Source organism: Camarhynchus parvulus, chromosome 5 (assembly GCF_901933205.1).
Source record: "Camarhynchus parvulus chromosome 5, STF_HiC, whole genome shotgun sequence".
Taxonomy (NCBI): Eukaryota; Metazoa; Chordata; class Aves; order Passeriformes; family Thraupidae; genus Camarhynchus; species Camarhynchus parvulus.
In genome coordinates this window covers 16,408,863-16,425,520 of record NC_044575.1, presented here as the reverse complement: position 1 = coordinate 16,425,520, position 16,658 = coordinate 16,408,863, and the positions used below count along the sequence as shown (strand labels likewise).

General features: G+C 40.1%; 1 protein-coding gene across 3 annotated transcripts in view; it reads right to left on the bottom strand.

The window, feature by feature from the left end:
* The window catches only part of CHID1 (chitinase domain containing 1), a 97,432-nt gene extending 81,187 nt beyond the window's left edge, over positions 1-16,245 (bottom strand). For 2 of the 3 annotated variants that reach the window (XM_030950213.1, XM_030950211.1), the window contains exons 1-7: positions 16,217-16,245; positions 13,207-13,371; positions 11,902-12,051; positions 10,479-10,611; positions 9,492-9,536; positions 8,067-8,173; positions 6,705-6,766 (exon numbers count right to left, since the gene is read on the bottom strand). In XM_030950213.1, coding sequence (XP_030806073.1) covers positions 6,705-6,766; positions 8,067-8,173; positions 9,492-9,536; positions 10,479-10,611; positions 11,902-12,051; positions 13,207-13,359 — 650 coding nt within the window. In that variant the 5' untranslated portion in view covers positions 13,360-13,371; positions 16,217-16,245. Of the gene's footprint in view, positions 1-6,704; positions 6,767-8,066; positions 8,174-9,491; positions 9,537-10,478; positions 10,612-11,901; positions 12,052-13,206; positions 13,372-15,913; positions 15,992-16,216 lie in introns of those variants that run through there. The other variant, XM_030950212.1, reaches the window with a different exon arrangement.
* Between the last annotated feature and the right edge of the window lie 413 nt (positions 16,246-16,658).

The following is a 16,658-nucleotide window of genomic DNA, read 5'->3' as shown; positions in this document are numbered from 1 at the left end:
TGGGTCCTGAAAACCTTCTGGCAAATCAGGCAGGATTAATAGCTAAAGACTGAACTTAGGCTCACTTCCATGTGCTGGCCAAGACAGATGAAGTAAATCAAATGTGCACTTTTCCCTCTCCTCCAAAGAGCAATAGCAGAACATTCATTTATTGTGCTATAAATTAAAACTTTACTGTGTCCCAACAGTGTTTTCCAGTATCTTAAATGCAATATTCTCCAATGTTACCATTGGCAATTTTGAAAGAAAAGCTACTGACATTTTAAACATTATAATGCGGTACAGGAAAGTAGGAACAGAATCAATCTTTCTAAAAAAGCTTCATTAAATATTTACCAGACACTACACTGTAGTCAAGTTTACCTTCAGAGTAGCTACTACAATATTGGCAACTTTAACATTCTACCTTGGGCTAACTAAGGTCTGCTTCATTCATGCTATTTCAGGCCTTCTCTTATCACTACTATCTGGTAGGTCAATTTTCCAAATGTTTATGATTTCAAAGTATCTTGTCCCCTATAAAGTATGCAGACCTCCAAATTTTCATCAACCATAGTTTGTGGCAAGCTTATTTTTCCAAAAATCACTTTTTCCAGCATTGCTGTTCTACTGTGTTTTGAACACCTTGTAGAACAGTTTACTTCAGTGCACAAGAGTGTGATGTCAATGCATTTTAAAGGCCTGGCAGAAGATATGAAAGGTTTTCATACCCTTCCCTTCAGTTACACCACCCTTCAAAGCTCTGCAGCTTTCCAACTTCAGCCACCTTTCTGCACAAATTGGGAGTCACTGCTACCTAAAATTTATGCCTTGTCAGGAAAATTGGACAAAATAAAGCTGTCTACTTGAAAAAGAAATTGCCCTTTTCTGCCATTTCACTGCCTAGTTAATACCAAGAAACTGGAGTGAATTATGGCAAATCTTTGATTAATAGATTAATTTTTCAGGGACTAACATGAAGGATACAACTACCAGAAGAGTTTTTCCTCCTATACTCCTACCAACATTAATAAGATGCCTGAAGGTCATCTTCTGCATAGAGTGACAAAAAAATTCACGTTTTTCAGATTGATTCTGTGTGATAGCAGTGCCATCTGTCAAGTAATGCTGAGCTGATCAGAACATTGTGTGCATTTTCATGTAGCCTGTGAGAGTATTATGACTATATTATGCCTTTTTCACAACATATCCAGGTCTCTGGAGAAAAATAACCCACCCAGCAAACCCACAACTGAGATTAGTAAGTGAGACATGGTCTTGTCTAGCTGTTAACTAAATAAGGAGCACAGCCTTTGCATGCTCACATCTCTCAATATTTCTGCCATGTACATTTCTAAACTTAAATGCCATGAGATTAATAACTTGGACTATTTTATTGCAAAATCAGGCAAGAAACTTTTAGAAAAAAAAGTTATTTAAGAAGTAGGTTTAAACTATAAGAAACTGCAAAACAGATTAGAATTGAGGTATCATCTGCATAGGATATCTCAGCTCATTTAGATTTCTATTTGGAGACTACTTTCCTATGTGTTAGGGTAAAAGGTGGGCAGCTGGACCATTTTTTACTGTGCAATGATTGCTAACATGAAAGGAAGCAGCATCACTTAGATGCAGCCTTTCATCTCCCATTAAATGTGATGTCACTGGGATTTGTATATTAATAATTCTATTCCCAGAAAACACAGGGAACAAGTAGGCACCAGTACTACAGAGGGTACTTCAAAGTATCTGTATTAGACATGTGCAAGAGCCTGAAGTGGTCACTATAAAGGCCCCAAAACAGGCCCACACAGAGGTATCAAAGCAATTCAGGTTCTGCAGATGGAACAGGTGTTATTTCTAAAATTAAGAACCTAACCAGAAGACCCTAATGCCATTTTAAACATGTGAAAGTACACACACCATGCACTGCTGTGTAGGACTCAAGGCACCAAAGTTCCTACATGAACAGCCAGAGAAGAGGCTGCTCAGAATATCTAACATGAAAGCAGGCAGATACATTTAGGCACGCAATTCTCTTATAAAAATTGATAATGCTGATAAATCAACATTTAATGAATATGCAAAATAAAGCAGCACAAAGGACTTATATAATTTAAGACTTTTAGTCTGCTAAGCATTACAGAACAATTCTATAACCCCAAACCAGAATAATTGAAAAATTTTTTGTTCTAGAAAAAACCCAAACTAGTTTGAGTTAGTTCCACTTAAGAAGACATAAAACAGAAGGTATTTAGTGAGCCTGAAACCACAGAATTTCATGTTTTAGTGGATGCCAGCAATATAACTTCTTAGCAACATCTCACCTCATCTGTGATGCCAGCTAGAATAAACAGGAAACTGAAGACTCTTGGATAACTCCTTGGGCCTCAAAGGAAAATTTTTCACTCAGTTCTAAAGTTGACTTGAGTACCCCAAAAAAGAAAGGTTTTCTAGAAAAATGCAAAGGGCTGAGAGAGAAGTGTCTAAATTTACCTATTTTAAAAGTGCTCAGTGATTACAGGTTTTTAAAGAGGCTGGTCAAAGGATTTATGTGTTACTGAAGAGCTAGCACTGTTACCCTGTTAGATGAAGATTCTTACATAATTTAATCATCACAAAACTTTTAGGCAATTTTTAAGCCCCTACATCAAGGGAGAACATGTGTTATGAAAATGCCCACCCAATATTCAAGTTCAGCTATTGAAAAAAAGTATCTCATGGGGACACTTACACACCTGAGGTCAACTGAGAAGAGACCTTCAGCTGCAATTAATCCAGCTTTCTGGTATATGAAGTAGTTTTTAAATCATAGCCCAGTTTCTTGGTGAGTTAGGACACTAATTATCAGGTTTTCAGATTCTTTTGCAGACTCACCTGCTTCTGGGTGCACTTTGCTAGAAAGTATCACTGCACATTGTCTGCAGAGAGTGGATGCTGATTTCGTAGCTGAAACACTTTATCAGGCACAAATATTCCATAAGCAAATTCCCCCACTGTCATTTTAAGCTCGATAAAGAAACTTATCAAGTGCTGTATCAAGTGTTCCTGCACCACTGGCAGCGCATTGGATGGGATCTCAGATCTTTTCCATAATAGTTAAAAACATCAGAGGAATAATTTCCATAGCTTTCCCCTCAACACAGATATATGAAGTATATAGAATAATTGAGTACCATTTATTAATTTAATGGCTAGGTATGCACTTAATTTAGGTTTTGAAAAATGAAAACCAGAATGATTCTCTGTGAAATATTTTTCCTAGATTGACACCACTGCTCTAACATTGCATAAAGCAAGCTGGCGGCTGCAGGGTATACCCACACATTTTTATGCACCTGTGCTGAGTTTCAATAACCTGTTGCTAACTGCTTATGTGAGATTATTCCTTGTATGTCCGGAAAAAAGGGATTTTTAAAAATTTTATTTTAAACTAAAATATGTTCACATTTAATAACATGAATAAACTGTACTAGCTAGACAGGTCTCCTTGTATTGTCAGACTGCTCTGAAAGGAGTTCAAAGGCAAAATATCTGTTCCCAGGAGCATCATTATGATTTTTTGTCCCTTTAACTAGAAGTAGGTTAAGCTACTTCCAAGCATTTGACCTTGAAGGATCTGAACCAGGAAAGCCTACACTTCACCTAACAGTTACGAGAGATGCTTTATTTGGAGCATGCACAAATACTGTCCTATAAGCACTTCACCTCTCCAAAGGATTAGGGTTCGCCTCTGTGCTGACATCTCCTGCGAACTAATCCCCACCTTTCCAAGGTTAAGAACACGCGTTACTACCGGTGTTTGCCACTTTCGAAAGAGACAAGCTGAGGGAAGATCAAGTGTGACTCACGTTACAATACTGCCACGCTGTGGGCTAAAGGAGGCATTGCACTGCTCCAAATTTTCTGACAGGAACAAGCGAAGCAAAAGACCACCCATGCTTACGCAGAAAAAACTCAGCTCTGCTACTCAAAATGAAATTAACTGATCCCAAAGTAACAGCACTCAAAGTTCAACAAAAATACATACTTGCCAACGTAACAAATTCACTTAACTTTGCCCCTTAAGATCTGTTCTAAGAAGTTGTTCCCTGAAAAAACCATTATTAGGGAAAACTCCTGGACACTGGATAGCCAAGCCATTGAGTTTCAAAGGTAGTGATAGGAAAACACAATCTCAAAATGAAGACAACGGTTGCACAACTTAGAAGCATCATAAGACAAAATTACCATGTAATGATGTGAGTCTCCTACATTCACAAAACAGCTGTAACTGCACACTGAGCTCAGCTTCAGCTTTCTGTCTGAAATGGCATAATTCAGAATGCTGCAAGCCCAACCTAAGGTACTGTTCAATTTAAACACCCTAACCATTTCTAGGGACACAGCAATAAAAGGACGAAAAACCCACTGATGAATTTCCAATGAAGCACTTGTATCAGGTCTTGAAATGGAAGAAAACCTGCAGCTCCTAACTTCTGTTTCCCTTTATGCTTTTGTGGCAAACTATCTGAGATTTAAGTTAGGATAATCCTTAAGTGTTGTTCACAGTGGCCACACACAACCACACATTACTAACCCAGAGAAAAGGATCCAGTTACCATTATACAGCGTGAGAATAATCCTGTCCTTTTCAGAAGTTATGGAAAATACTTCCCACTCCTTTCTATGAGTAACAGACAGATAGTGAATGGAGGTGGTGCTTCACCTAAATAACACTCAGGTAACTGAAGGCTGAGACAACTAAACAGCATTATCTCCTGTAGTACTAACAGTTTTTATCACAGCTGTTTTTCATAGTGTCCTTCTGGACAAAATGTCCAGCACACAGATAAACTGTGCCATGGAAAGGGTCCTGTTTATGGGAAGCTGGATCTGACTCAGCAGGGCCCTGGCAGCCAGGAGGACCAACCCTGTCCTGGGGGCATCAGGCACAGCATCACCAGCCAGAAAGGGAGGGGATTGTCCCCCCTGCTCTGCACTGGGGCGGCCTCACCTCGAGTGCTGGGGGCAGTTTTGGGTGCCACAATATAAAAATGACATGAAGCTGTTAGAGAGTGTCCATAGGAGGGCCATGAGGATGGTGAAGGGCCTTGAGGGGAAGCTGTGTGAGGAGCAGCTGAGGTCACTCGGTCTGTTCAGCATGGAGGAGACTGAAGGGAAACCTCATTGCAGTCACAACTTCCTCCTGAGAGGAAGAGGAGGGGCAGACACTGATCTCTTTTCTCTGGTAACAGTTGTTGCATCAGAGGAGATTGGATATTAGAAAAAGGTTTTCCACTCAGAGGGTGGCTGGGCACTGGGACAGGCTCCCCAGGGAAGTGGTCACAGCACCAGCCTGACAGAGTTCAGGAAGCCTTTGGACAACACACTGGGGCACATGGTGTGACTCCTGGGGATGGTGCTGTGCAGGGACGGGAGCTGGACACAATGATCCTTGTGGATCCCTTCCCATTCAGCTTATTCTGTGATTCTGTGAAACAACACTGTTTTAAACCAACATTACTCCTGGCAGAGAACAATATTTTTATCATGCCACAAAAAACTCACCCTGGAGCTAATAGAAAAGTATGCTTTGCTCATGTGTTTCATTTGCAATACAGCACTTTCATGCCAGTGTGTTTAAAATGATCTTCAGTGAGTCTTACAACAACAGTTACACAGTCTGTCTTATATCTGTGTTAACTAATAGGAAAACTATTGATTTCACTTAAATACAGTAAGCACAGTAAATAAAATGACCACTACCACCCACTTCTGACTGGCAGTTACTAATTGCTTCAGACACCTTCTTGGCTACTTTATTAAGACACTGCACTAGGTTCAGAGCTCAGGATACAGATAAGCTCTTAGGAACAACCTGGCAAATTATCTAATTATAAGCAAGAGCATACAGCAGAAGGATTACTCATTGCAGGGCAATTGATGGAGCCCTTTATAAAGCTAAAAAATATTTTGCAGTTTCAAATTTTTGTTCCCAAGTATTAATTTTATAGGGAAAAGCTAGGACTGCTAACAGTAAACTCAGTTTGAGAAGTAATTAATATATGCCATCAGTCAGCAGCATTTGCCCTAACCAGAATAACCTAAAGTAACCATTTTTTGAAAGGTGAAAGCCTTCCATAATGAAGTCTGCATTCTGTGCATCTTTCTTGAAGCTATTTTCCCCCAGACATTTTAGGCAACAAAGATCTGTAAGAAACACTGTGCTTTAGAGAAACGGATGCCTGAATTTCCCGAGAAACTATCAAAAAATCTTCAGATTCCTGCACTGAATCATTAATTTCACCACCATATTCTGCCTTTTCCTTGTGAAGCAGAAGTTTGGCGTTTGCCCTAGGTCTTGAAAGTATCACACAGTTCAAAGCCTCAGCCAGTAACTCAAACCAAACACGGTTATGATAAAGGCCAGGGCCAACATAGGAGTGAGCGTGCAACCGAAGTATCCTCTATGTCCTCATCAAAATTATATCATGCAAAACTCAAGAATGAAAGACTAACACAGCCTGCTAAACCCACTGTAAAGATTATGATGCAATCTTTGAACTCATGTAGAGTGAGGTAAAACCGTCTCCTTCATCTTAAGACAAGCAGAACAACCTTTAGTTGTTCTAGAATTAAGTGTATTTATTTATAAAGACATACTCAAATGAACATGGACAAATTAAAAGGATGCTTTAAAGGAGCTGATTTTTAGGAATTGCTTCCTAGAGATTTATACTCACGTTTGCTTTTGATTTCCCAGTTGACTCCACACTTCAACTACAAAGCCATCAAAATTTTCATTCTAAATAAAGAGAATTGTCAACAACACACAGTTAATGACCATGCAGTTATTTTTCTTGTACTATTACAAACTGAACATGCTTTGTATTCTTACACCAGATTCATCTTTAACAAGCATTTCATGGAGAAGTCCAAGAGAAATTTAAATCATTTAACAAACACAAACATGCAAAAGTTGAAAATCTCTTAGTTATCCATTATATCTACTTTTACAGAAAAAGCCAATATTGTATTAGGAAAATTCAGACACTAATGAAAGGTGGTTGTTAAGCAAATAATTTGACACACTTTTACTTGTATATCAGGGAAAAAACTCATTATCTCTTGAGTCTGAAGACGTAAATGCTAATTCAGCATAGACACGATTCCAAGTATCTCCCATAATTAGTCTCTCTTTTGATAATTTTGATAATTCCTAGCATGATCAAGGATAATGTTGTACTTGAGTTGACATCCTTAAGAGGTCAAGTGTTACTGAGAACCTAAAATTGACATATCGGTTAAAAATTTTAAGAAATTACTCAGTTTAATTGAGTACATCCAACTTCCTCTAGAGTACTGTAAGTTTTCTTTACGTCATGTAGCAAGTGACAACTCTTATTCTGACAATAAATAAACAGGCTGCCATGAATCAATCACTAATTCTGAATGTCTTTTGGGTGCAGCTTGTCTATTCTCACACATAGGATAGCTCTAAAGCCATTAGGAAAGGGGTTGGCCAGAAACCTTAGTAAAATTCCTCTTCTCCTCTCCCTAGTCTCTTAACATTTTGAGGAAACTGGTTGATCAGACCTGAACAAAACTGTTCAGTAATGCATATCCAGTGAGTGATTTTTGGTATTAAAAGTGGTTCCTTCGCTTTACAACACTGAGCCTGAACGCATTCCTGTACAGAAAACAGCACTCATTGCACCCATGACTCTTTTTCTGCCTATCAGAAAATACCACTAAGCAGTATAGCCACAGCTCAATAATTATAATTCTAATAGAAATGTAAAAGAAATTTAAAGCAGGCAAAAATCACAAGTGCAGCTGCCAATGACAACAAGGTTATGTTGATCAGACTGATGTAGTCCCAGGTTATACTCATAGTCACCTGCACTTAAGTGTTGCTACATTTCATATTTACAGGAACTGGACACATACTAAGATACACTATCAAGAATCCTGCCTCATTATTGCTTTCAGCAAATTCTATTTCATAGAATGCAAAATCACAAGAAATGAGAAAACATCTATTACAACAGGAACCAAGTATCATCTCACACAATTTTATAAACATCATAAACAGGTTTTTTTACCTTGGCTAGCAGAACCATGTTCTTGGAAAGCTCCTCTATCTCATCTTCACTGCCAAAAACACTCTCAAAGTCTTGGTAAGTCCAGCCATCAAACAAAATTCGAGGCACTATCAGGCAAAGTAGTCAATCAGTAGAGAAGATAAGGAATTTATTATCTACACTGGAATGTTTCTGCAGAAACAGAATACAGCAGATACGAGCAGAGATGCCACTAAAAATCATATCCCATGACTGAGATCATTGCTTTTTCACTCTGACCAACTTCAGCAACATAGATGAATTGACACTGTGGAACATTTTCCTTCAATTTAAGTTTAATTAATGATCAGCACTGATGGAAGTTTTAAGAGAAGATACTTTCATTTGATTGAACGATCTTAACTGAACTACCACTCAGGGCCTCAAGTAGAGTCTTAAACCAGCAACAACACAAGACACCAATCTTTAAGTTGTGCATCTCTTCTACCACAATAATGAGGTAGAAAAGTTCACCTCAGACTCTAATTTACTTCATAAACCCCCTACATCACTTCACTCTTCTACTCAACTCAATGCCCTAAGACAAATTTTTACTTTTGGAAAGCACTTGAGCCTGTGTGAATTTTTTTTCTAAAAACACAAAACATTAAAAAATTAGTCAGGAAAACTGCTGTTAGAAGAGTTGGAAATCATGCCCACAGGAAAAGGCAATGGATTTTATGGAGCTATGTCTAAGCCCCTTCTAACTACCTTGGTTGTAAAAGAGTGTTTTAGAAGAGTATAAAGAGATTTCAAAGGCTTTATCCTCTGGCAGCTGAAGTATATTGAAATATCTGACTGAGCATTCAATTTTTCTAATGCATTTCAAATTTCATACTCTCTTCTGAATCAAGAAGCATTTCACAGTTGCACAGAATTCTTGCTATAGACAAATGTAAGAAGTCTAGCACAGCAGAATCTCTGGCAATGTTTGCCATTTTCCCTAAAGACACACACTGCAGCATATCCCATGAGTTCCCAGCTTCGAAGGGAGAAGAGACAAAGCAGGACGTTTCTATCATGCAGTCTGAGTGACTGACTCAGATTTGGATTTTTTTTCTTTTTAACTACACAGAACCCCAAGCAACAAGTTTGAAGACTTCTTTCCCCAGGGAGGCACACAGTGTTATATACTCGTATTGCTCCATGGAGGGCACTGTAACCCAGGATTTATTCAGAGACAAGAAACTAAGGCAAAACATAAAGGCATCAAGAGGGCCAATACGTCAGTTACTTAACTATCTACAGTTAACTGCTTTAATTTTTCTTCTCAGACATCTTCTTCATACAGCTGTGCTACGGTAATCTTCCTTCCTCCCATACAGACCTGGAAGAAAGTCTTACTTTCCTCTCCTAGAAGCTAAAGAAGATAAAAAGCAAGCAAACAAACATAAACCAGAGGCTCACCTATTTTTATGTTTTTGGAGGTTTTTCTCACATCTTTCATCCAGCCTGTCAAACAGTATCAAATAAGACAGCTGATAAAATATAAATGATGTTGACAATGATAACATATTTTTAAGCATTCTTCGAATGATGTAGCATAGCCTCATTATACACATCTTCCTGCCACAGACTAGGACTTCATAATCCACCCAGACAGAACAACCTGTGATGCACAGAATCTGAAGCCATGAACCTGCACCACAGCATTCACAATTGTACAGCATTACAATAGTCCCCACCCAGCCCCTCCCTACTTAGTTCTACCTCACTATGGAAAGCTACCCCAGTGCCTACTCAGAACAACACTTCTGCAGCCATTAGGCATCACCTGGGAGGAATGTCTGACTTTCTTCAGATGGTACTTTAAAGTACTTTGGCAGCCATGGCACTAAGATGAATTTGTTAGTAGGCACTGACATGGTAAGAATTATAGCTATTTCAAATGAAATTTCACAATCAATCAAATTCAAAACCATAAACTAGTACATACTAGCTAAAATTTAATCTTGCTGCCACTTTCCTCGCAATGAAGGGAAAATATTTTCTTCAAATTAAATTTATCTTCCCTTTCTAAATAAATTCTCCTAAAGGTTTTGCAAAGGGAAAAAACCAAAACCCACAACAGGTAAACAACTGCACAATACAACACCAAAGACTGCTTTTCCCTGTACAGGATCTTTGTTCTTTCATTTTTTTTTAAGAGGGGTTTTGTGGACAGCATGGTGGAAAAGCCAATCTTTCTACTTACATTTTTTGACAAATAAACTATGTACACATATGGAAGCAGGTGAGGACAGAAAGAAGTTCAATCTGAAGAAAACCCAAAAAAATGTAATGGATGAAAGTACTTCACCATGTGGCAGAGCCAGCAAAACCCACCTAGTATGTCAAATCTACCCAGTCTGCAACAATACTGCAATTCATATTCAAAGGAAAAAAAAACAACACCTTGATCAGCGTCATGGAGCCCAGTGAACTGGAACCTTTCCTTCCCTCTCCTCTTCACTTGTAACCAAACTGGTGAGATAAGTGTAAATTTGTTTCCAAATATTTTAGCAATGTCATAGCCATGGTTGTTCCACTTGAAAAACAAAGGAGACAAAAAAAGTGAGAGACTCAGAAGTAAGATACACAGTTCACTTCACTTTTGACCAATATAAACTCTTTAACAGAAATGTAATCATCTGCTAGATCCCTATTTGTTCATTTGAGGAAACCTGTTGAGATATTGCTTTCATTTAAATAAAAAAGTACTCCTGAACTACAGCAACTGGCTGGTAGCTTCCCACACAGTTTTGAATTTATAGACTCTGAATTTATGTTCAAGAGAGCTTGAGAAAGGTGAAAATTTATAGGGCACCTATTTGTCTTTTGACCAGTGTAAGACAAAAATGAGTGAAAAGTATCCTGTAAAAAAAAGGATTAAACATTTATCATTCAAGAAAGAATGCTTTGAAGGAGACAGGACAGCAAAAGACATCAGTTTGACATCAGTTTGGCAGCATACAATTGTTACTGTTAATTTAGCAGGTTCGAGTTGCAGCCCTCCTTTTCTGACTTCACTGCAACTTCCCTTGACTCACCATTGACAGGAGAATACTCTCATCCATGTCAAAACCAGCATTAAGGGAGCTTCCCTGTCTGACCATCTAGGAGCCACTGTGGCAGTCACAACCCCACCACTCCAAACTTTAACAGCTGAGGGTGACTCCAGTGACCCCAGGGGTGTCCCTCTTGCTCCCTGCACACTCACACAGTCAGACAGGGTTTCCTCACTGGCTCAGCCCTGGGCTTCCCATGGCAGAGTCCCAGATGTCTGGAACCCTAAAGCAATTTAATTGTGGTGCAGTAATAACACAGAAACACCTCAAGCTGGTGCCTCTGGAGAGGGACCCCCAACAAAGGAATCCCCAGGTTTTGTACCCTCCATGGCTGTGATAGTCTGGGGTCTTCCTGCTGAGCCCTTGGCTCCTCCTGCGTCCTCGAGTCCGGTCACCTGGCCACTGCCACAGGTCCCTGAGCCCTTTGCTGTCTGAAAGGTCAGCACCAGGTCACGGCCCCTTGCCTGGGGCACCCAGACACAACCTGCAGCTCCCACTGCTCTAAGTGAATTGCTCAACACCAGGGAGAGGAAAATAATATATATCCTCCTAGAGGACCTAGACATCCTCTAAGAGACAGATGGGAGAACAAGGGTTTGAGACCACCTGAACCCCAAGTCATGTCTCAAATACTTCTCTGGCTATTTGACTGTATTTAACTAGCAGCCCCCATTACTATAAAAATACTTCTAAAACAGGGATGCGAACTTGCAGCACAGTCTGCTGCATATTCATTCAAAGCACAAATTTTATTCATTGTATCAACTTACAGGAGTAATATATCCCAGAACATCTCCTGAGAAATGTCGTTCCTTCATCTTCTTGGAGCAATAACTTTTATGTTCCAGTATGATATCCTTTGCTTTAGGATCCACAGCTACCAATCCCCTGTCCTGAACATTTTTATCAGAATGCAGCTTCTGTAGAGAGAAAACAGTTATTAGAACCAGTTATATGAAACAGCCACTTTCAATGGCAACAGACTTTAAAAACAACAGCAAAACAAATCACTTCATTAAACTCAGCACTCCTTTTAAATGATGCAGAGCACTTTGATTTGAACTGAAACATACAAGTCCTCAGAAATTGTCATCATCAGTAAACTTACTTCGTTTGGAGGGTAAAAAGCATATAAACAAAAACCAAAGCCCAAAACATTATCAGAGTAAAGAACATAATTTATGACAGCTGATGGTGCTCTGTTTTCTAACCAATGCTTTCTGTCATGTTACCCCCAAAATAATAAAAAAGGGGTTAGGAGTTCTTAACCAAGAATTTGAAGACAGCTTTTGAACTGGATATATTTTAGTCTGATAATGCTGCACTGTGAAGGCTAAGATTTTAAACACTCTTCTTTAGGGAAGATGCTTCAACTGACCCAGCAGATAAAAACAGAACGGGAAGACCTAATCAGATGTTCATGGTGGGTATGCAGAAGCCATCTGTTGATTCATTGTGAGGAATTTAGGGATATGGCCTGCCTTAACACCTTGTATTATCCTCACTACCTAGAAATTTGGTAGATGTTGAGCAGTGATACAGTGACAGGTGTACATGCATAATGACAGGAAACAATAACATGCTCAGCAAGTGAAGAGAGACTTCAGCATGCTGGCTGTGCTTGCCCTGATTATTGTGGGACTCTGAATCATTTCTGCCTGCAAAAGAACAACTGATTAGAAGGCTCTTCAAAATCCTCCATCAGGATACAGCCTTCCCATTGGCAAGGCTCCATTCCACCAGTAAATGACCTAGAGCTCTTGCCCCAAACTACTGTTCCCCACCCTGGTTTCCAAACGGATGGAAGTGTGTTCCCTGAGGGGACAAAAACTTCCTGTTTCTGCAACTTGCATAGAGGATAAAGCTCCAGAAGTCAACATCACATGTTTCGAGAAGTGAACCATTTGTGACACACATAAAAGCTGAAGGAAAGGACAGTTTCAAGTTTTATCTGTGAGTATCAGCTTCAGTGGAAATGCATTAACACTGTTTTAACAGAGGTAGAGGCCATTTACCAAAGTTCAATTAATTCACTACACGTTAGATAAGATAAGAATTTCAGTTATTTCTCTTACCTTTTCCTCCAGTTTTTTTGTAGCACCTTTCTTTGCATCTGTTTTTGACAGGGTACCTTCAGCTAGCCAGCATACCATGGCAAGAGAAAGGGATGCGCAGAGAAGTCTCATGGTGTTTTTCCCCAGGTCAAGTTTCTCTTCTCCTGAAAACATAAGGGTTCAAATCTGTGCGAACAAAGGAATATAACAGTTTCATTTGGTTTTCTTGTCTAAAAAAAGTCAAGACACTTTCTTATTTTGTCCCATTTAGAATCAGACTTATTAAGGCAGTGCTTCTGCTCTGGCAACAAAAGCAGTGCATTGTGAGAGATTACTTCTAGTCTCAAACACCTTTTTTGTCCCTTGTTTCAGTAGCTGTATCACAGACGAAGTGGGTTGGACCCTTCCAGCTTCCTTTTTAAGGATAACATTTTTTTCTGCTCCTACCTAGCCTGGTAAGTGTGTCATAAACTAATTAACAGATATATAAAAATATAGCTATATGCTTACAGATATGTGCCTTTACTGTAACAGCTGAGACCTTTGCTTCCAGTTCCTTGCCAAGCCACTGATACAGAAAATGAAAAAAAAATGAGGGGGGAGGGTGGGCATGCCCTTTTCATCTAGAAGAATAACTTTGACAGTTTGCCCTAGCTCCAGATAAAGGAACTGAGAATTAGGAGACAACAGTTCTGTTGTGTGTTTATCTATCACATCTTGTATCTGTAGGAAGACTTTAAAAAAAAAAAAAGTCAACTACAGCCAAAGTTTGTTTTCCAAGAAGAAAACAGAAAAAAAAAAATATTTGGCATTTGGGGAACCAGGGTTCTAGATCTGTATCAAGCTGCTTCTCATAAATATGAGATCCTGATCGAGAAGAAAATTGGTTCTTTCCAATATTCCGAATTTTTGTTGAACTTAAAAAACTATCTTGCTTTTTATTCTACTCTACCACTCATTTTGAAGACCTACAAGCTCATTTCTACAAATCATATTTATAAGATTTGTTCTACTGGCACTGATAACAAGTGCTGCTCAAAGTTTGAGTACTTTGTTTCAAACTTTCAAAACATCAGGTGCAGATCCCACAACACGAGACTGAGCCTCTGAGTACTGTGGCAGAAGGAACCTTAAAGCTTCAAAGGAAATGTACTCAATGAAACAGACATGAAATCAACAACTCAACAGACTTGCTAGTATTTAGATGTGTCTGCCTTGGCAGTGAGATTTTAAAAACCGGAGGTATCTATTATAGGATTCAGGGATTCTGCAGGAAAAGAGAAGAATATTTGATTAGGCAACAAAGTAGAAGGATGATGGCAGAAGTGCTTGAAAAAAACAATGCCAGTATCACCAAAGAACATAAAAAACCTCCTGTACAAAATTATTTGAAGATTTTAGTCAAGTCTTTTATAAACTGCAAAATAAAAGCAGAAAGCCTTCTAATATTTCCTGGATCCATGGAGTGTGGTAAAAGCTGAATTGCTATAAAGCTTGAAATTCCTATTATGAATAATTAAGGTCTTATGCTTCTACTTTGACTTCAAGGTCACTGGAAACCCCCATGTTTTCCACATTCTCAAAAAATGAGACAAAGCATGTTGCTTTTGATAGTATCTCCTATGTTCCATCTAGCTTGGCAAGATCTATAAACCATCACAGAGAGGAACAATTGAGAGCCTGAAGAGTCAATACAAGTCTTAACTATTTGGACAGGATATCAATTCTCCCAGAAGCTCGTATATATCGATTTGGAGGTGTTTGATTTCACTTTCAGAAACAATTAGCAACAGCATCACTTCCCTGAAAAGAAGATAATATCTAACAGCTGAAGAACAGAAGCTTAAAAAACCATCCCTGAACTCTAATTAGACATCAAAATGTGCTCATTTCCTTGACAGGATCATATCCATCTGTCAATTATTGTTAAGTCAACATCCACTCCTAGATTTATAAGAAGCACTGAGTCTGTGGCAAATTGGTTTCTGCTACTGACAGTCCAGTATAAACTCTTGGTTGGACACTTTTTTTAATAGTTTGTTCTTTAACAGCATCAATGAAAATAAAGTAGATGGGATCACTGTAACACAGAGGATGAATTGGTCAAACTTTAAATGCTCATTATGGATAATATATGCATGCATTTTGCAAGCTTTACAAAACTAAATCCTCATCAAACTTTTCTTCTATGAACTCTCTGCCATTTTTTAACATTACTCAAATTAGCTGAACTCAGAAGAACTGTCTGAGCTTGGCACTCTTTATCTCCTCTGTCACTGCAAAATGCAAACAGAATTGAAAACTGCCTCTATGTGCTTGTCCAACTGATACTATGGACAACTTAACGCTTAAAACATCTGACAAACTAATTTGGAGCCTAGGTTTCTCTCCTAGCCAGGTCACAAATTTTGCTTAACCCCACCTCCACATGAGGTAACATACTTTTGGAAAGCTGTTTTAAATTTATCTTAATTTTTAAAAGTAAAGCTAGCACAGATTTAGGCTGTCCGAAATAAGCAAGCAAAGAAATTAAATGGATGGTACACGGCACTGAGTCAATGTTTATAGTTTATTTATAAATAAGAAACTAGATTCTAACTACATTTGCAGAAAGAACCTGCATCACTTAGCAAAGGAAGGCCAGCAGACATTCTGCTGATGCGTTTTTAAATGAAAACAATAAAAGCGATACTGGGGAGTGAAGAGTGAGAATAAATCCGTTTCTAACCTGTGTAAACATTAAACCCTCCCCTCTTGTAAAGCGCTCCACCTTGGCGTTCAGAACTCCCTCCCACGCTCTCCCGACTCTCGAGATACCAGGGAGCCCGCACGCCTGCCATGGCATCAGCGCCGCTGCGGCCGCCCCGAGCTCGGCCCCGGCGGGGCAGCTCCGGCCTCCCCGGGCTGCCGCGTCACCCCCACCGCGGCACGGCCAGGCCAGGCCCCCGCCCCGCCGGAGCGCGGCCTCACCCCCGCCCTTTCCCCGCTCTCCGTCCCTTCCCAGCCCTGCCGGGCCGCGGACACCACGTACCGCCCGCCGCCGCCGCGGAAGTGCGGGCGAGCGGCAGCGCCCCGCCCCGCCGGCTCCGGGCAGCGCCGGGGCGGCGGGAGGGCGCCGGGCTGCGCCAGCATGGCGGGGCGGGAGAGGCTGCGACTGCGGCTCCCCGGCGCTCCGGGCCGGGCCAGCGGCGGCACAGCCTGGCCGGGCCCCACCGACACGGGCGCCACTGGGCTGGACTGGCCCGGCCCGGCCCGGCCGGACCCGGGACGCGGTGCTCTGGGGCTCACCAGTAGCTGAATAAAGGAATTGCTAATAATGGTGTGATTCTAAATTCCCATAAAGAGCCTCTTGGTTTAGCCCAAGCTATAGAAAATTGATACAGCTCCAGGTCTAGCCTGGAGAGGAGGGAGTTCAGGGGTGACCTTATCACTCTCTGCCAAAAAATAGGCTGTAGTCAGGTTGGGATCAGCCT